Raw genomic sequence first — 21270 nt, 5'->3', positions numbered from 1 at the left:
ACTCTTAGAAAATAGCACAAAAAAGTAAATGGCAAGGCTGAGAATCATCCTTCATTGAAATGTCAGAGATAAATGGCTCAAATGTCACATCAATTAAAACGGGGGACAGTTAGTAGTTCATTAAAGAGAGAGCCATATTGCACCGTCGGGTACCGTTGCCAACCCTTACTATCTGGGGCAGACTGGCAGCGGGTCCAGATGGCACGGAAATCCTCACAGATTTCAAAATGGTCTCTGCAGGGGTGGCGTTTTCTCCCCCGCTCCCACCCTCACCGCTGAGATGGGGTGTGGGCCACAGGCCCATGCCGGCCTACACATTCCAAACGGAGGCATGCAGAGAGCTGAAGGCATCACAGAAACAAAAAAATAAAGCTGCAAAGGACAACAGACAGAAGAAAAGAAAAATGCGTGACTGATGCCACACACTTGGTCATAATGACTGAAATATAAGCTTCCACTTAATCTATGACTGCTCCAGGCAACATAAGGCAACCCCCCTCTCCTTTAAACGGCATAAAAACTCTAATAAAAGGATTGAGTGCTGCCCCATGTGTTGTTCATAATACTGACTTTATTAGTTGGTAATACATAAGGTGTTATTGGTTGCTGCAGTCACATAGGTGTTTTTTTATCCACAAACATTACGCTTGAGACCCTAAAGACCTCACTGAGAAGCTGTCACAGGAGATGCAGAATTGGATAAATGTCTCAGCAATAAGTGGAAAGATAACAGTGTTTGAAATTAATGCTCAAAATATGCATTATCATATTTTTTCCTGCTGTAAAAACATCAAGCAAATCAAATATCTAAATCACTACCATTACTAGTCTTCGGCGTACTGGGGACCCCCTGAAGGACCCCAAATCCCAACTTGAGACCTATTAGAAAAGCCTTCTTCTTAAGTCTGTCCCTGGCAAAGGGGAGGAGCGGAGACTTTCTCTGGACCAATTACAGAGCGAGAGCGGACTTTTGCCTCTCGTGATTGGTCGGCTTGACCACGCTGCCTTGAGAAACAGGAAGAGTTCTGCTTTGACATGTGTTTTGCAGAGGGGGGAAGAGGAGTGGGCATCGCAGAGACACCGTTTGGATGCACACGGTTAAATTTGTAAGCACCGGCGTTAATTTACAGCGTTAAACTTTCTCTAACACAAGCTAACAACATACACAAAGCTGAAAGTACGCGTACGCTTAAGCTAACGAGGGCTAGCGTTTGCTAATACGCCTTTCAGACACGAACTCTCGCTTGTTTATTTCATTATTATGATAGGTATATTTTTACATTAAAACAGATACTCACCCAAGGAGCCGTCATCTGAAACAGCACATTAAGGACACATGTTGCATTTTTACACCTGCGCAGTCACGGGGCGCTTTCTACTCAATTAATCACGCAGGTTTGACCAGGAACTAGTCTAATGAGAAACGAGTCAAATGATTGACGAGCATGAGGATGCCGCCAGTGATTTTTTTTTCTTTTTAACAACACAATCTGCTTATTGTTTGTTGTTCCTCACCGTGAAGAGCTGGGTAAACACCCAGGCACTCACTTAGACTACTCTACTGCACCGAAAACGGCACAGAACAAACATGATAGCATTATTTTTAATCAGCGCAGACTATTAGCCAAGGCCATTATTGCCAAAGTCCATTATTCTATCTATGAGTCTATTACCATCTTGCTAAATGGCACGGAGTGTGTGCAGCGCTTATCCAAAGTGCACTGTACCATTGTTTGGCTCAGAAAATTTCTCGCCTTTATTGTCAGTTCAGGCAAACCCCTGATGAATACAGTGAGAGCTGCAAGAGTAGAAACAAGAAAGTTGAAGCAGACGCATTTGTGATCACATACCATGACAGATGTGGTGGTGGTGGTGGTGTTGGTAGTATGCGTGTGTGAAGTGCGGATGGGGGGGGTGGATACGGGAGTAATCTAAAAATAAAAGATATCCATTCTTAAATTAAAAGTAGAGTGTGCAATGAGCAGTGAAGTGTTTTTGTTTTGCTTTGTTTAAGGGCTACAGCTTGTGATTATTGTTTTATTAAACAGTCTGTAATTTTCTGAAGCTCAAGGTGTCATTTTCTCCACTCCACAGCTCCCCAAAATTCAGTTTACGAGCAATGAAGACAAAGGAAAGAAGAAAGTGCTCTTAATTTGAGAAGCTGGATTGTTGAATACTTTTATTTTTAGTAAAAAAAAAAAATCAAATAAAAGGATTAATTATTGAAGTAGTTACCAGTTGTGGTTAATTGTTTCATCTGTAGTTTGTTTTGTTGCTTCCTTAAATAACTAGTGCACAAGATTTCACGTGGTGAGCATTGAAAATTTGATTATGGGACTTAAAAATGTTATAAAAGTCAGTTTAGCAGAGAAAGAGTTTCACATCTGTCAATATGCTAGGCCTGCAAAAATTAAAACAATTAGTTAGTCATTAAAAAAAATTTGTTATTCCTTTTTTAATATCATTCCCTCTTTATAGTCTGTCTTGAAACTTTAATTGTCATGTGTCATTTTTATTTTAATTAAATGCAACAAATAATAATTCATAATGAAAATAAAGTCTAGTCAAAGCAGTGCACAGCTCCCATCAATGTACACACACGTGCGAGTTAACCATTTAAAAACACGTGGTATGTGTAATATTGAAAGCAAAAATGGAGATATTGCATTTGTGCACTTTAAACTTTTCAGATCATCGTTCTGGGAAGGAAAGGTTACTTGTTTGAAACTTACAATCAATGTGACCTTTATTTATTATAACCCCCATCTCTCAAAAACTCACATATAACATAGTCAATCATCTCTCCTTCCCTCAAAGTAAAAATAAAAAAGGAACTGCTGTCTGGTTATTGCCAGTATCCATCTCAGTCGTCAGAAAAGCTGCACGTTTTTGCTGTTGTTAAGGGCTGGAAACCAGAATCCCATCGGAGTTGCACCCTAAGGAACAAATTTAATGCTAGAAAAACATCCCGGCCATCAACCAAAAATGACGGATTGAAAATAATGTCGAGCTATCTTGGGAATCCCCCACCAGACAAGGGAACAGACTGCATTGTTTTTCTCATTTATGTGATATATAGAACAGAAAGAGGGGAAAAAATGGGCGATTTATTGGTTAGATAGGCGTATTCTTTTCCATACACAGAAGAAATATTGGATAGTAATGTGGGGATCAAGTCACATCATGACATTGTTTGGAGGCAAGGTGTTCAAATATGTAAGTCATCTTCCGTTGGTGGCCCGCTAGGTTTTCAATAGATCATTCAATGCAAATATGTGTGGGAAATTGTGAAAGTTGCCACATGAATATGTCAATGAACGTAGTGTAATTTGTACTTCCTCAGCAGGGCAGCAAGATGAAGAAGCAGGGGGAGAGCCAGTGCACTCAGAAGACCATCTCATTGCTGAGCCCCCTGGGGACGATCCAAGTCAGTGGATGTGAGAATGGTGTGCACACCATCCAGATCCTAATGGATGTCGCACCTGCTGAAAGGTACTGTACAACAGCCGGGCTGGTGACGTGATAAACAAAGGTGTGAAATTTACAGGCAGACAGAATCCACTCCTGTGATGGAGTGCCACCATTCCTCATTGGAAGCAGGGCATTTTTGTAGATCCCACAAGAAATATCCTGGAGAAAGTTGGGCAAATATGAGCAGGCACTAGAAATATGAGGGGCACTAGAATACAGTTGGGCTTGAAATTAGATTTCTGATGGCATGTGGTTGTGATTCTTCCTGCAGTATATTTGAAATTTCAGAAAAATAACTTGTTTATTACCCACAAGGGAGTTGATTAGAACTGATGTCTGTAGGGTCAGCAAAGGCCACGGGGAGCATGGACTGTTCTCTCCTGTTTATTTATGTTTCCTTCAAGTTGTATGCAGTAGTTCTGAGTGTCGACTGACACTCAGAAATGTAATATGTGATTGCATTTCTCGGCCTGCCCATCCCTCAAAAGTGTCAGGAACGTTGACAGTCTTACTGAAGCGATTGAAACTGATTAAAGGCAGCATTAATAAGTGCCTCTTCCTTATTTTTACAGGTCCATATCCTACAGCTCAGATTAGTTTTGATTAGATTGAAATTAAATATCCATGTATCGCAGATTCGCATTTGATAAACTTGAATGGTCGGGGAAATTAAACGATTTCCAAATGCACCCGGATAGGAAGTTATCCTTTTGAAAATGTATGTTCAAATTCTAATTTATGGAAACCCATTAATGACCTTGTATATTATACCTCAACATGTGTTTCCTTCTCGACTGTCTGCTATTTCCTAAAATTCATCAAGCAGTAAAAAACATTCCACTTGTTGTTAATGAGTTGAAGTGAGAAAATTAATAATATGGAATTTTGATTATGGAAGATGTCCTGTAACCATGCACAAGCACCTTTCTCCGTCTCCTTGTGAACAGGGTTTAATTTGTGTGTTCAGGTTCAGTAGGAATATGCAAATGAATTTAATGATTCGCATCACTAGATCATTTCTCACTTTAATATCATTTGCTATGTCGGTCATAAGTGAAGCTCTGATCACATCGCTGTATGTTTGCAAAGGTGTGAGCCTCCCACCACCCCCACCCAAGAAAAAATTACTAGTAAAAATGTTTAGATTTTATCTCAACCGGTTGAATATATTGTTATTGTCACAGGACGGGGAAACTAGAGCCACCTTAGATATATGTAGTAACGCAATGTAAACAGGCATTAAGGGAGGCGAGATAAAGTGACAAAATACAGGCTTATCTTTGCAACCGGCTTTACATGTAGATCTCACCAAAGCCCGCCTGTAGCAGTAATAGTTCAGATCAGCCATTTCTATTGATTTATTTATGACATACTAAACAAGGCTCTTTCCAGCTTCGGATGTGTTGTGGTACAGGCTTAGAAAGTCACTGTGATAAATGATCTCTAAGAGCATATTTTAGATATGGGAAATAGATAATGTCCATTCATAGCATAAACTCAGACCTATAGCAGATATTTGCCAACGAGCCAGAGCTTTGAAGGCTTACACAGCCGCGTTTGCCTCCTGCGTTTCTCAGACTTCACTATTGCTTGGCGTTGAACAGCTGGGCCAGCAACAGAAGCATTTGTGGCATTGATAGATAGTTATTGATAAATGCCATTATAGCTACATAAACGCCCTTGAAGTATTGCTTACACACCATGACCGTCAGCTCTTTCTAATAGAAACGTCTCAAGCCCCTTTTGCTTCCTAACTGATCTTAGGAACATTTCCTGAAATCAACCTCCTCTGCCAGTCTAACGACAGCCCTGAAGGCACCATCAGATGAACAAATTCATTACATCTCAACAACCCCTGTTGGGGCCCTACGCACCAGCCTCCCTGTTAACCAGTTTCCCCCCCCCTTTAGTTTTTAGCATGGCTTCAGCGTTCACAGAAAAATGATACGCATTTTGTTTACAGGAGATTACTATTATCTGAAATATGATGCTTCTTGCCTCTTTCACACAGAGCACAGACACATAATACAGAGGAAATCATAGAGCACTTTTTTATTAGGGTGAAAAATGAAAAAAAAGGGCTGGACTCCTGCCCCGAGACATTTTGTGAGCATATTATTTTACAATGCTTTGATCAATTTGTCTGTCAAGCTGGCTGAGATGTGGGGGAGCAGGAAAAAAGCAATTTAGCTTGTGAGGTCCTCAATAGAAATGTACTACAGGAGCCTGTGTATGACATGTTGCATTAGAACCTGAGTAGCCTTTATTGCCTGATAATGTTGCAAGGCAATGCTGATATCAATCACCCTTTAACAGCCAGTGTGATGTGTTTTTATGAAAAAAGAAAAAAAAAAAACTGAAATAATGCATGAAACATTTTTTGGAAAATAATTGATTTAATTCAGAGCTGAGGGATTTCTACTTTTAACAACAAAAAATATTGTGTTGGTAAAAACATGCACAAAATGTGCTAGGAGCTAAAAATTGTTAGGAACAAGATCTTTTCGCATATGCTCCTATAGAAAATTGTAATTAATTTTACACGGATAAACACTTCTGTCTCATTTGCATATAGATATAAACAATATATTTGTGCGTCTGAATTCCCAGCACACTCGGGTCACGTGATCTGCCTAAAATCCTAAGTGGCTAAAACCAAAAATTATCATTATACTTCCCAGGCCATAAATCCCCCCCCCCCCCCCTCCCCGTTTTTTTTCTCTGACACAAAGCCTTATAAATCTGTGTCTGATTTTTCACATTGCACATTGTTTTTAGTTAATGATTTTCATCTGTTTGTTGTTGCTGTGATAGCGGGGAAATGTACCATATGCTCCGGCAAAAGACAAATGATTAGCAAATGAAATTCTGGACAGCTGTCTGACTGAAAGCGTTTGGTTGATAGCATTCTGCTACCATAATTAGCTTAAGCTTTGGGTTAATTAACTTTCTACCTGGATATGCATAATAATAGCATTCTGGAGAAAGCCAAGGACCTTCCAGTATATCAGCAGCAAAGGCTGGCTTTTTATTTTGTATTTCGGCTGCATATTTCAATTTCAAGAGGCGATTTAGCTCGGGAGCATCGTCAAATATTGTAGATTTTACTCCCCAAGCCAGATAATTCTGAAACAATAGGGGTGTATTATGTGGCAGAAATGCCATTTCTGAATGTAATTAAAGCGGATGAAAGCAATCACCGATTTTTAAACGCTTTTGTCTAGCATGAGGCCTACTTGTAAAAAAATACCCATCAAGAGGAGAAAAGAGGCAAGAGAACCCCCAAGTCCTTATATAAGAGGCCTTTGAGACTGAAGTGAAGTACAACAGTAATTAGTCTTTTGTATGAATTTGCTGGCCATGGTCATGATTAGTTAAGCATATGAGAGGACTGCAGGACTGCATTGCTCTTAAGGAGGAGGGTGTTAAAGTCTATTTATCACCAGTTATCCTCACAGCTTTCCATTATCACTGACAACACTGGATGGGGCCTGAGAACAGCCTAATTGTTCTGAGGTGGAGTGTTTTTGTGTCAAATCTGCCACCCCACTCACATTGGCATTCATAAGCATCCAGACATTTTCCATCTATCTATCCCTAATACCCAAGCTGTCACAACAGCTTTTACACACTACCAACGCTAGTGTGAAATATCTGAGGTGATGCATTTATCGTTTTTTGTTTTTTTTTTCTTCTCACACTCATGTAGTGTTGTGAATCAATGTCCTGGTTCACGCTGAATAGCAGTATGGCAAATGTGTTCCTTATTCTGAGGGGCCTGTTTACATGATGTGCTCACACACCGGGAAATATAACAACTCTTTTTATTCCACTGTAATTTTTCTCTCCGCTTCTCCATCTATGGTGTATTTCATCTAATGTAGGATTTTGTTCATTTAAATTATAATTTTGCTTGATATGTAGATATATACATACATACATATATATAGACACTGCTGTGTGCTAAATAAACTGCTTACATTTGTAACTAAAATGCTTTGTCATACAAACCATGAACTGCTGAGATATTGAATGAAATCATCAATAAAGCAAGGAGAGATTTTTTGACGGAGTCCCTTTAGAAACGGTATGAATAATTCATTGTGTAATGATATTCTGATGATTTTTGTTCTATTTTTTGCTGCGGCCTTAGAATATTGTTTTGCATGTTGTGAAGTGTAGTACTCAGCTGCGTATTCATTAAGGTGCTGCTCCCACTGGCCCTTGGACCCATCTGTGCTCTATGTTTATGCCTCCATCTCCCGGGACCGTCCCAATCAGGCTGCATGTGCCATTTCCTGTGTAAACCAACACCTGTGTAACACACTACCTGTAAACCGCCCCACACAGACGAGACACTGACATTCACTCAGATGAAAATCTGCAAATGTTGTGGTTTCTAAAGCGGAGCCTCCAGGGTGAGGTTTTGAGTTGAATGAGAGTTGCTGCTCACTGTGGAGATGCAGCTAAAAGCAGCTCCTGCAGTTTTTTTGTTTCCCTCCCCTTTCCCTGCTGTCGACCGGGAACTTTTTCCAGCATAAGGGTTGCGCTAGTTTGTTTTAGAACTTGATTGGATTCTATATCTGCAACATGCAGAAGTGTACAGTGTGTGACATACTAAGGCAATATGCAGAGAGATGATTCCGCTCTGACATCTTGGAGAGGAGTACGAGTCAATTATGCCCAAGTGTTGTTCTTGCTTATCTTCCTGCGGCACCAAACAAGGATTTAGTCAAGGATTTAGGGGTGAGGGGGCGGTGGTGGGGATCATGGTAAGCGGTTCACAACAAAACACTCAAAACTCTTGGGAGCGGGCACTGATTTAAAAATAAATTACAGAAGACGAAGCGCTAACACTCAAGGGCCCTCAGCAGTGCTGGCGTACACAGGTGAAGATTAGCCTCCTCGCTAATCAGAGGAACAAGGCAGTAATTTGCTCTGAACACAGACAGTAATTAGGACTTGGTGACACTGGATTCCCATAATGCCTTTGTGCTTGACGTGGTCAAATTTTGACAGAGGCTATCCATGCAGGGTCACTGTCCCCCCAGTCTCCCGGCCCTCTTCAGTTGAGGCTCTAAAAGGTCCCTGCAGTTACAGGGGATCCCTAATGTACTTTATGCCTCCCTCACTGGCTCCTTACCATTCGGGTAATTGGAGTCTCTTACTGTGGCACTTGAGAATAGAGGCTAAAAACGCTATTTGAAACTGCTCAGTAGTCTGTTGTAGATAAACATTGCGGCGTCGGGGTGTGGATACACTACATAATGGAGTAAGAGTTAAGGCTCTGGTAATACATGCCTTCACTGACTCCTGTGGCTAGCCAGTTGGGAGAAGACCTAATTGTTGTGTGCTTTGTTGCCTACTCTGCAGTATTTTACCACCACCTTTATGTATTGGATTGAGTGTTGCAGCCTCTTTGGCGGACATTCACTAATAAGAGTTGCGGGATATCTAGAGAGCAGTTTATCCGGCCCAGTTGTTTTTATTTTGAAACAGCGGAGCACAAAACGTGCACCCCAGAACAGAGTAGGAAGCATTCCTAACAGCTTCCCACTTCAAAAGCTCTCGAGTTTAGTGCTGCACTGCCTAGATAGGCATCTGAATGATCTTCCGATGGTTGAACGAGCTGCATTGAGCAAGTGGCTTACAATTGTATCACAGCCTTTGGCTCAGAGACCATCAGGATCTTGACATTCATAGAGACATGCTGTATTTTTTTCCCTTTTTAGACAGTCATTTTAGGCTTTTTTCATGCTCTCTTGAGTCTTTGACGTCTCTGAGTTAAGTATCTGCAGCTATAAGGCTGAGGAAAATATTGGACTGCTCTTGGCCTTTTCTATTTCATCCTCTGACCCGCCATGTTACCCATGATCGGTGAAGGAGAACTCTGGCAGGCTGTGTCAAAAGTGACAGCCGATCGAGTCAGGATGAGCGCCATCACGCTTCACAGGATGGAGGCATGAGTTCTGAGTTTTTCCCCTTTTAGTGCAATATACCATTACACCCTTCGCCAGATTCCTTTCAATTAGATTCTGTGGTTAACCTGTTTCATTCTTACGTCTGCAGCTGATAGAAAAAGTCTTACTGAAGTCTTGTGCAACTAGAGATACAGAAAAAGACTAATTTAATGTCAGCTATTCTTTTCTTTTTTTTTCCCTTTGTCTCCTTTGATTGTTTCTTCCAGGATGAACAAAATAGCCTCCAACATTGTATAAATGCTCAATTCATTCTTTATATTAGAGTTGGAAAACGGGTAGAACTCCAAATGAGTCCCACTTTACGCAACAATGATTTATGGTAATTGGAAATTGATTGTGACAGGAGCACAATATTAGAAAATTTCTCAAATCGCAATCTTCTATCAAGGGAAATATTCTTTTTAGTGCAGCAGATCCTCGGCTAGTTTGGAATTAGTTTCTGATTTCTTTACCTGTGATGAAATAGTAAATGGCTGAAGGACATGGAAAAAAATATGATTTATGTAGTCAAAAGATAATAAAATAACAATTCTTCTTTAACCCAATTTGAATTGTTTGTTCTAACGTCAACACACTCGCTACACACGTTTATTAAAATACTCTTTATAATCACTGCTAATTATAATTCTTGGTTTTCATAGAGCGTTGGCAGTTACTTTAGTACAATATAAAGATTGTTTCCCCTTGGAGAGTTTTGTTGTAATTAGTCCGACATTTATTAGACATCTCTAATCTCTCATTTGAAGGGCACAGCTTCTAATGTGCCAGTCTGGACTCCATAAAGATCACATGATGCTGCCTGATTTCTGATTCACTGAAGCGGCTGGAAATGTTGCAAGCACAAGTGCTACATCTCCACTGCCCACATGCTCTTTTAAAAACAATCCCCCATTGCACCTAGAGGTGACAGACTTCAGCTCAACTGATGTTGTTCCCCCCCTTTTATTTATTTATTTCCTTGTTGTTTGCCAGCCATAACATGTACTGCATTGCATTAACTTTTACTACTGTCAATGTTGTATCAGTCAAACACCTTTTAAAAACGGGTGCATCCGTAAGCTGGGAGGAGAGGAAAATTAGCCACAGTGACAAGTCTGAAGTGTAAGCACAAGGTCAAAGGTGCCAAGCCTTAAGCAAAGGTGCACTAGCCTTTGTCCGGTAGATTGTAAGGGCCTGCGGGTCCAACAGGAACATTTCCACACACAATATCCCCGAGCTGTCAGTGTGCAGCGGCTGGAACATCCTCTCGGAGAGAAAGAGAGGGTGTGGAGGGGCAGAGGAGGTGGTGGTGTGAGGATGCGTGTTGTGGGGGGGTTGAGGGTGTGTAGAGAGGGAACAGTGGCCTGAAGATCCTTGCTGAGAGAAAGAGAAGTTGGGGGATGGTGTGTGTGTGTGTATGTCGGGGTGTAGGTGGTGGGGAGCCAAAAGAGCTGGAGTGGGAGGATAGAGCAATAGAGAGGGGGAAATGAGGAGGGAGAGCTGGGGGAGGGAGGGGAGGGGATAGAAAGGAGAGACAATGACAAGTAGGGGCTGGCTGGGCACTCACCCATGCCGACAGAGATTGCCATGAGCCATGGCCATTGTTTGAGCGGGTCTCAGCACAGAACCCGCTGGTGGGTTTCCAAGTTTTCACCACTCAACTATAAACTGCTGTGTGGTTTATTTAGAAATGAGAGTATTTACACCTTTTACTGTATTTACACCCACTGTTAAACGGCACCCGGGAGATTTTTATCACACAGCCACAAACTAGCAAGCAGAGTGGTTTCTCTGAAAACTGACCTGCTCAGTCATAACACTCCAGTAAACCTCAGCTTCACGTGTCCAATATAAAACGCAGCTCAAACTGTGACCTGCACAAGTGTAAAAACACTTTAGGGCCGCGCTGTTACGGCGTGCAGGAGAGAGACGGTCTGTGTGTTTAACAAAGTAAATGTCTATTATTAATACCGTACAGGACAAGCCAATTTTGAAAAAAGGGGGCACTTAAATGGTGGTATTATTTATTTATAAGTCCTGTACACCAGTTAATGGAATTGGCGGGCCTGCTTTAGATCCACGACACAGCTTGAGGTCCACTTTGGAGTAATGCACATGCTAAGAGAGGACTTTCCCAGTAGGGTCTTTAAGTGTCAAATATGGGTCAGTCTGCTTGCATTGACCTGGGGGGTGGTCAGCAGCAGAGAGAAATTCAGCTGTTAAGTGATGCCAACTCAACCGTCGGCAAATTCCTCCAAGCATCTACTCAAGCTAAGATGCATGTCCAAGTGCGGCGCTTTTCTGGTCAACATCGCTCTGGCCAAAAAAATCCATTTATTCTTGTCATGAACTATAAACTAGACCCAAGCAGAGTTGAAACTGTTGTTAATGCTGTGCTCTTAACTTTTGTCTGCTACTTTTCTGTTTTAAGAACCGTTTTTTCTCCCTTAAAGTAGTTTGAAACGAACTGTTAGCGGTTTCTTATGACCTGACGGTTGTTTGTTTTTTTGTCTTTTTTTCCCTTTCGTACTCTATTATATCTACTCTTGAGAAAATTCTGGATTTTGCCTTTTTATCTTCCTGAGGTTTATTCTGTCTTCCAAAGCTCTGGTATCCGTCAAAGCCGAGCGACATGCAAAAATGTACAAGTTCAGATTTTAAACACGTCTTAATTTACAACTTCAGTTCCACTCAGCAAATTATGTCATCTTGCATCTTTGTCACTCGTGGCATGTTATTACACTCTTGTGACATATTTAGCACTGTTCAAGCAAGAATTGGGTATTATGATTGCTCCTCTGATCCCCACCTCACCTCCCCATCCTGCCTTATATCCCTCACAGGAGCAGCGGGGGCCCCCTGAGCTGTGTGGTCAACGATAGCCTGGCAGAAACGAGCCCTGAGTTGCAGCGCTGCGTTGAATGGCTCCAGGCGTACTTCAGTGAGCTGCAGACCACTGGGAGTCTCCCGCTCCCTGGCTTTCACCACCCCGCCCTGCAAGGAGGTCTGTCATGGATAAATATTTGCAGAGCCATGACTGGGATCAGGCTTTCACTCTTAATTGTCAGTTACATCACTTACACTCACTGGCTCAGTGTGTTATAATGAAGTATTTTATGGCTGAGAGAGAGAGCGAGAGCGAGTGTGCGAGGAAGAGAGCGAGAGCAGAGGAAAAGTGAGTGAGTGGGTGAGTGAAAGGAGAGAGAACAGAACACAGAGCTGTAACTTGGTTCAGTAATCTGTGGCAGCTCTTACCACGCGTGTTAGTCTTGGCAAGCTTTTCCATGATTCTTGGCACATTCTTTGAAACTGATCGAATTCCACTCTTGACATTTTCAGACAGGAAGCTTTTTTTTTTTTTTTTTTTTTTTTTTTAATGAGAACATGTGAATGGTGGTAAAGTTTGAATGAGCTTATTGTTGGCTTGATCAGTCACCTACTGTGAGTGAAATGAAAGCACCCCCCCAAAAATGGACAATTAGTGTCCTTTCAACCGGTAGCTTCGGCGAGGCGAACGACTAAAGATGCAGAGGAAAACAAGAAAACAAAAGCAAACAAAATGAATATTTGATTGCCAACCGTGGTTTCGTTTCGAGGAAATAAATAATATCGTAGCCCGACGACTCATTTTTGAGATCGTAAACAGAAATTTGTTTTCAAAACAATTGCGGGCTGCTCCTTTGTCACACTGAGATGCTCATCGCATTTTAACTGAAAGATTTTCAGAAGCTCTCATTTAGACACAGAAGCACACCTACACAGGAAAAAAAATGACTTTAATATATGCATTTAACAATTGTGCCTCTCTTCCCCTGCAATCAGGCCTTAGTTGCTCTCTAATTTCATGCAGATCTGCAGTGCTTGAGTGATGGCATTTTCAATGAGCAGGTACTCCATCGAGACCCTGTATACAGCTATGAGTCCCACGCTCCCGCAAAGGCAATGCAGAAATACATCAGGACCAATTACGATATCAACTTTCAGTGTGATTCCCTTCGCCACCAAGTGCTTGTGTACCAGCCCCAGGCTCTTTCAAATCGCATCTCATCTGAAGTCTTTGGGGTTTTAATTAAATTTCAGGATAGATGGAATTCTTCATTAGTACCTGATCTGAATAGGTGATTGTGCTGTGTTCCACCTCTCTCCCTCGCCTGTTGTTTTGGGGCTCCATAAATACAGGGTTTAGGCTTGGATTGCTCTCAGTAGTCAGAACCATAGGCCATGCCAGTATAAAAATGTTAAATGTGAGCATCAAGAGTATTTGTCTTTTCAGGGGGGAAAATGGAAGGTTCTTTTTTTCTTGCTTGTTGATTCACAAATATTAAGTATCTTTTCTTTTTGCCTTATTGCTGTAAAAATTCCTCCTCGATCTAGTCGTGCAGCCTCTGCCTGCCTGGGGAAAAAAAAGATACAAGTTTAATCAGGTCATTACAATCTGTGACAACCAACTTTTGTTTGCTCAGTTATCTTGTGGGAGAACCTGAGCGCAACAGCGCTCTCGCAGCACTTGTCATGTAATATTGAGTTGTGACCTTCACTTGAAGTGTTGCCATGTTTATTTACACATTTCTGACAAAACAAGCCACTTTTCATATTAGCTGTCACGATATACCTGAGAAACAGAGGTGACATGAAAGGAGATGCAAGGTGCAGTTTTCTATACCGTCTCGACTGATTGTCATGCACAACATCACACGCAAGTTTGGTCGGCGGGGGTAAGGGAATGGCGAGCGCTCGCGTGCGTTATGCTCAGTTAGCTTGTGTTTGCGCCTGTGTATGTGCGCTGGCTGCCTCAGAAAAACACAGACACCAACGTGGGTTCTTAAAACGATGCATATTCTTATCTCATTAATTATACATCCATATGTAACAGACGAGAGGATCTTAGTCTCGGTAAGCGGCGCGGGGAATGTGCGGGGAGGGGGCCGTACAAAGGGGGGGAAGGGCGCTCTTCAAAGCCCAAATGACTGTGTTCCTGCAGGAGTCTGAACCTCCCCCTGTGCACAGCGCAGGGCGAGATGAGACACTCACCAGGACTCGCCCCTGTGATGTGGAGAGGAATTAGGGAAATGAACGTTTTCAGAATATCGAATAATCAGAGAATCATCAGCACCCCGTCAGCCTTCAAAAGTATGGATCCCTCAAGACTCAAGAGACACTTTGACTGGGAGTCAAAGTCTTCCCTCCCATTAGACACAAAGGATAATGAGGTAGCTGCATTTCCACTATTGTCTTTTTATTCTCACCACCATGTACGAGGTGACTGTCAGCTGGAAGTCGTCTCTCCAAATCTATCATTAGCAGGGCTGATGGATTTCAGTTTATTGTTTTCCTTTTTTTGGCTTTCAAATTGCTCCCATACACAGAATTATGAGCAAATCAATCATATATGTCAATACCATCATAACTGCCGAACGTGTTCGATTTTACTCCGGGTAAATCCATCGCAGCCGCAGTGGCTCTGTCACCTGGCCTCATGGCAGGTAATGACCTGTGACATAATTATGGGGATGTCTGTAAACATGTAAGTGGTTCCTCTCAACTTTTATTTAAACAATTGACACCAGTGCTCCTCGATCTAAAGAGGGTCCTGACCCCAGACACACCGTATTAGGCTCTTTATGAAGTATGGGGCTAGGGGACTGCTCTCCAAGTCATTGCTGGTCCCCTCGAGTGACCTGCCTGAAGTCTCTGTCACAGCCACTGATGAGGGCAAAGTTCTTTAACCTTTGTGCCCTGCAGATAAAAGTACAGACACTTTTTGTCCAGAACTGTAGGAGATGTGAAAGCTTCCAGGAGAAACAGCTGCTCAGGATTAGTCAAAGGTGTACACAGCGCCATAGCTTGTTGCTCGGTCTGTTTGTAGGCAAAAGTTCCCGTCTGCGTCTGCCGGTGTGACTTTGGTTGTTTGTCAATAACGTTTCCATCACTGTGGATTTGTCGTAGCTGCAGTCTGGGCAAGTTGTCATCTACCCCGCCGGTGACAAAAGCGAAATCCTTATGTATCACACACATCATGTGGCCAAATCCGAGCTTTATGAGGGAGAGTAATGCATGAAAGGAGTTTCAGGGGTGTATCTCATCTCCTCATAACATTAAGTCTGTCTGCATAAGAGCCCGTCATCTCGTTGACAGTGTGATTATTACCTGAAAAATTATTAAACAGTACCTACGGGCCTTGTTCAAGACAAAGAACTCACATGGGTGTGCATCAATCAAATGTATCCCCTTTAGGTTTTACACTTATTCCCCCCAGTTTAGGCAAATTGCCTTGTTCGCGTGGCTTTGTGTAGCAGAGAGTGACTATAAGGTAGCGAGGGAGCCTGGGGAGCAAAGGATGTTCACTCTGTAGAAGAGAGACAGGGGTGTGACATGTTTTCACACAATGCCAATTTAGAAGGATTTCACATAGATCACTTGTCATGTGCTCTCTTAGACCATATAAATGAGAGAGAATGGGAGATCACTAATTGAATTTTCATGACTGAGTACATGTATATACTAGAAGAAATTCACCCCCTCTTGATAACGAGACCATTGTTCCTCATCTTGTTCTCAGTGCAGAAAAAGAGTGTTTTGTGCTTTCTGCACAACCTCGGTGCATCGGCGTCTTAAGGTTTTTGAGATGCCTCAAATACTTTTCTTCAGCAATCAGAGCTAGACAAACATGCCTCTCAGTCACCGCCTGGTAATCCAGAAAAAAAAAGAAGAAAAGATAATGCTACTGCTAAAGTGCTAATGAAATCAAAGCCGTTAATGTGGTTGGTTAAGCTGTGGATGATTTGAAGAATTCTGCCATTTAAGTGAAGATGATATAATGAATCTACTCTGAATAGAAAGCAATTAAAAGGACAAATTGGTCTGATTAACCTCAAAGTCATCCCGCTGCCACAAATGGTGTGCAACATTCAAATTATTATTATTAAAAATCTGGAGCAGATTTGCAGTCTTTTTGGCCTCTCTTAATCCTTTTAAATGAAGGAGCGAACTTTTTTAATTTTAGCTGTGACCTTTCAAAGCATAACCTAGATTTTTCTGCCATAGGAATAATTTTCTCACGTCAGCTTCTGTAGCATGTTAATACTAGTTCTAAGGTCAAATTGAGGGACTTCTCTGTGTTTAGGTGCATAATGAGCAGTGTAAAGATGGAAAGAAGAAAAAAGATGGAATTGTAGGGAGCCAGGATGGACATTATAGTGTTCACCAGTAGGTGAAAATGCATTAATGAGTCAAACGTTGGCTTTTTAATTAAAAACAGCAGAGAGTTTAAAAAAATATAACACATGTTTAAAGTTCCTTCATGTTATCAGCCTCTCGGCTGGCTGTTTGAGTTTGATTGATTAAATGAGGAACTCTCTCTTCCCCCCTTCTCCTTTCCCGTCTTTCTGTCACTCTTCCGTCCTCTTGCTTTCTGGCAAAGATTCATTCACCAGCCGCGTGCTGCAGGTACTTCTGAGAGATGTGACGTTCGGAAAGACGGTTTCATACAAACGCCTCGCCGAGATGGCGGGAAACCCCAGAGCGGTGCGGGCGGTGGGAGGGGCTATGAGGAAGAATCCGGTGAGTATGGTTGACATTGATTGACAGGCTTCTGTCTTGCTTACTTTATTTAGTCAGACAGGTAAAGTAACGGTTTGTATTTTTTTTTTTTAACTTTATTAGCGACTTCAATATTTAACACATGCAAGATTAATTATGATTAGTTTTTCGGTGAATTTGCCCTTTAACAGAAAAGTAATTTTAAATTATTCTTAGTTTATATGTTGTATTAATACGTGGAAGCAGATTGCTGTGAACTATAATATTTATTGGGTAGTAATTCATTTTGTACAAATGCATGAAAAAATGACAGAATACATAAAATAGGCAAAGATCACATTTGAGGTCATTTCCTGGTGAGGTATTGTCTCTCCTAGTTTCCTAACTCGTGTGCACGACTGAAGTTTTCCAGTAAAATGCATTTTAAAAAGTTTTCCCCGATGCATGATATGTAATCTAAACTGTAGGCGTGTTCGAGTACGTGCGATGGCGAAATAAACACCTCCCTCTGAGCACAGCTGAGGAGGGAAAGTCTACCTACAGCACAATTTTAAGCCCACACCTTTTGTTCCTGTTCTCTCAAGTCTTTACTGTAGATGTTCGCTGCAAATCTCCGCTTCTTGTAAGAAACCTGGCCCGCATCATTTTGCCCATGAATCCACTGTGTACAAAATGGAGGGCTAGAGGGCAAGTGGTGTGTCTTCTTTTGATCAAACCCTTTGATCAAAGCCTGTTTAACTCTGCCCATGTAGTGCTGTGGGCACCACCGGTGTGCTCTGTGAGGCAGAGAGCACTTCTTGTACAGCAGCAGTGCAGCCAGTGAGATGTTCTCCCTCATATGTGCTTGTGTGCATCCTCGTCTTAGTGCTGGGTCTCCCAGCATGTTGTAATTGATGTTGGGTGGGGACAAAAAGTTATTTATAATGAGAGCGCTCAATTTATAACCCAGAATAAAATGTAGATAAACTAATTAATAGTGTCCTCTGGATTCTCTGTGTACTTTATACATTGCATTAGCCAGTGGCATTGCTGCTAGATGGCTGTATAATACCGCTCCGATTTAGCATCAGTATGTTTTACAGACATTTCTTTCCTCTCGTCCAGGAGGCTGGGAGCCTGAGCCATCAGCTCCTGATTCAGATCCAGAGTCAGATTGTCAGTGTCAATTACTTGTCAGTAGCACTGCTCCACTCAGGCTTCAGCTGTGAAAAGCTCAGTGTGCTCAATCGATCCTCCCCTCTCTGTGGCACTTCTTCTTCACCAGGATTTGAGTATTGATAAGCCTGGTGTAGTGCTCTTTTCCCCCCCAAGTGAAGAGGCAGATCCGAAGGCCTTGAGGGTACCCTGCTCTCCCTCCAAACCCGGGGAACAGTATTGATCTGAATACTCGAGCAGTATTTCTCTGTCTGCAAGGTTAATCTGGGGCTCGGAAAGTTTTATTGCTGTTGATATGGGAGTGGGTTTAATGATGGATTGTTCAGTTTTCATATAAAAGGCTGGAGGTGCAACCGTCACGTCAGCCTAACACAGTTACATTGGAGAAATACAGTCGCAATGCAGCGACGGTTGTGTTGCCTTTCCGGTTAGTATAACAAGAACAAAATGAGGGCAACATTAAGAATATTTTAAAAGAAATAATTGCTGTGATTCATTCCCAACCATTGCCACTCTTCTTGTTCTGAATTCACAATGATCGAAGTGTTTTAGGCTTGCTTGTTTAATCTTTCTCCAGCCATTTAGTTTACAAAGAACTCGGGACCCCCCTGGCAGTCGTCTGCAACAAGAGTAAACGCTCCACCGACTTCCTCTTTTTAATGATCACAGGGTTATCAGATCTTAATGTTGACACCCTCTCGATTGAATATTCATCCTGCTGGTGTTTTTGCCCATTAATTTTTGATTGCTTCTTTGCTTTTCACTATTAAAGAGTAAAAAACATTTATACCCAAAGACTGAGCCATCACCCTGAATGTGGATTTGTGCAGGATCAAACCAGACACTTCTGGTGTGGCACTTTGTTTTCATGCAGTGCATGAATATAAAAAGTGCTACAAAAACAAAAGCAGTTCATATTTCCTGCACGTTGGTTACTTTTAAGTCACATCGTTTATGTGCTAAATCAGAGATTCTTTCATACATAATACATATCTACTATCAGCACTTGCAACTATTGTGGTGCTGTGACAATAAATGTCAACCTGAGAATAAGTATTTGATTTTTTTCCAGCGGTCTAATCTGCGTTCCTGTCTTACTCATATATTACTTTTTGTTCCTCCACATCATAGCTTTTAGGTATTTAAATTTCTAAAGTTTAGTGAAAAATGTCCTTTTTCCCCCCATAATTCTGACCAAATGTAAAAATGAAGTAGTTACTTTTTATTAAAAAAACACATTTTAAAAGTGGGACTTGGTCCTACAAATTCTAATATTTGTAAAATTGCACATGTTTATTAAATCCCCGTCTCTCTCTGTCTGTGCCAGGTTCCTCTCCTCATTCCTTGTCACAGAGTCATTTCTAGCAGTGGACAGAGTGGGCCGTACATGAGCGGCAAGGGCAACCATCTCAAACAATGGCTGCTCACCCATGAGAGGCAGGGAGGGGAAGGCTAAAGCATGACAGAGCCCAACTGTCCTTCAGTCAGTGCACACACGCACACACACACATATATATATACACACTCACAAGGCCAGGGTTTTTTTTTATTATTATTCTTGTCTCTTTTTTTTCTTTTCTTTTCAGAACACAAAACAGGGCCATAAAGTTTTCCTTGCTTGGCACACACCGTGGAACAACTGGAGTAACTTGTAAATATTCAGTTTATAATCCTTTTTTTTTAAATCTAAGAATAGAGATGCTGCATAGTTAATGTGATACAGAGTTGTTGCAGAATTAGAATGTACAAAAATAACTTAAACAGAGAACAGTAGGAATTACAAACATATGCTCCCGTGGGTCTCCGTTGCGTTTGCCAGATAGTGCTTGGAATGGTTTTTCTAAAGAATTATTATTCCCTTAAAAATATGTCTCTTGCATTGTTGTTGTTGTTATTTTTTTTCCTAAGCAGAATTAGTCTTTGTACCTCTCGTTGGTTTTTTAATTTCCTGCCAAGTGAATGCTTTGTTCAACATCCAGTGATAAAGGCTCTGAATTTTACGGCTACAAAGCTTTGTAGTGAGGCATTTGTTTTGTCTTCATTTAGATCTCATTGTTTGCTCTCGCCTTATAATCCACCTCGAGTGGAGAGTTGTCCTATGCATTTTATACTGTACTTTTGTTGCGTTAGACATGTTTAAATAAATCTGTCTCAAACTGACAAAATCCCGTCTTTTCATCATTTTAATTGCGTTTAATTTAAAAAGTGATTTCATGTAGCATTCACTCAGTTCAGCTCATGATTAATTATGCTGTACGTCTCTCTCCTTGCTGCTGCTCTGTATGTCACAGCTCCTTCTTTTTTATTTCTGAGGGGTGTTTTCCATTAGAGGGCAGTACAGAACGGGAAACAGAAATCAACATTTCAACCTTGAATTCATCCTGAGCGTTTAAACTGTAATTTAAATGTTTATATCCTTTCTTTAAAAAAATACAAATTTCACCACAACGTTATTTCACCCCTTTGGGATATCTTTTTTCCTTCTTAAAAAAAAAACACCATATGGAGAGGGCAGCAGCAGCAGAGGTGCATTTAGAAAAATCTGTTACTTTAATTGAATTTGCCCTTTAGTTTTATTTTCGGCGTTTTCTCGCAGTGATATTTGTAACAGTGACAGTTTATCCTTTTCCCCTTAAATTCGTGATTCTCCTCACTCTCTGGTGAAACTCCAGAGTGACCCTTACTTGCCCATAGTTATTCCTCTTCTGTTCAGCCCAGGTAGCCTAATAATCCACCCTCCAAAAATAACCTCAGCTCTAACCTTTGCAGAACCAATTCAAGTGGCCCTCTCACTGAATACATTTGAACTTTGCTGCATTTTTGAATTTCTTATCCGATCAGCTCCGTGTGGCTGTCTTGCCGTGCTGCTGGACTCACTTACTCTGCCATTGGAGCACCATCGCAGCGTAAATGTTGAGGCAGCAGACAGGCAGATGAAGAATGAGACTCAGTCTGTGGTTTCACAGAGGGCTAATGATGCCTGTGGTGACTACAGGCTACAGTCAGCCCCCTAACGAAGGGAGCTGTGACACAGCCACAAGGGGTCCCATTTAAGCCAGGCGTACTCTGAAGTGCACTGTAAGCACCCTCCTTTTTTTGCTTGTGGCTAAGTAAATTCTATGGAATGCTATGAATTTAGCAACCA

The 21270-nt window shown here is 41.5% G+C and overlaps 1 protein-coding gene across 2 annotated transcripts; it reads left to right on the top strand.

Moving 5' to 3' along the window:
• Nucleotides 1-1014: 1014 nt before the first annotated feature.
• LOC308388405 (methylated-DNA--protein-cysteine methyltransferase-like) lies at nucleotides 1015-20279 on the top strand. 2 transcript variants are annotated; one of them, XM_080869117.1, is made up of 6 exons: nucleotides 1015-1106; nucleotides 3347-3492; nucleotides 12275-12435; nucleotides 16852-16991; nucleotides 19453-19608; nucleotides 19712-20279. In XM_080869117.1, the coding sequence occupies exons 1-5, from the start codon at nucleotides 1089-1091 to the stop codon at nucleotides 19579-19581; spliced, it is 594 nt and encodes a 197-aa protein (XP_080725243.1). In that variant the 5' UTR covers nucleotides 1015-1088; the 3' UTR covers nucleotides 19582-19608; nucleotides 19712-20279. The 2 variants fall into 2 exon arrangements, with proteins under 2 accessions (XP_080725243.1, XP_080725242.1); XM_080869116.1 differs by having other exon boundaries at nucleotides 1023-1106; nucleotides 3344-3492.
• The last annotated feature ends 991 nt before the right edge of the window (nucleotides 20280-21270 follow it).

Source organism: Rhamphochromis sp. 'chilingali' (genome assembly GCF_963969265.1).
Source record: "Rhamphochromis sp. 'chilingali' genome assembly, chromosome: 20".
NCBI classification, from domain to species: domain Eukaryota; kingdom Metazoa; phylum Chordata; class Actinopteri; order Cichliformes; family Cichlidae; genus Rhamphochromis; species Rhamphochromis sp. 'chilingali'.
This window is presented reverse-complemented; position numbering and strand designations above follow the sequence as displayed.

What these genes read in the sequence shown, in the direction of transcription:
- LOC308388405 (XM_080869116.1), top strand. An exon ending in CCACCCCGCCCTGCAAGGAG is followed by an intron (nt 12,436 to 16,851) that starts GTCTGTCATGGA and finishes TTTCTGGCAAAG; the next exon opens with ATTCATTCACCAGCCGCGTG. An exon ending in GGGCTATGAGGAAGAATCCG is followed by an intron (nt 16,992 to 19,452) that starts GTGAGTATGGTT and finishes TGTCTGTGCCAG; the next exon opens with GTTCCTCTCCTCATTCCTTG.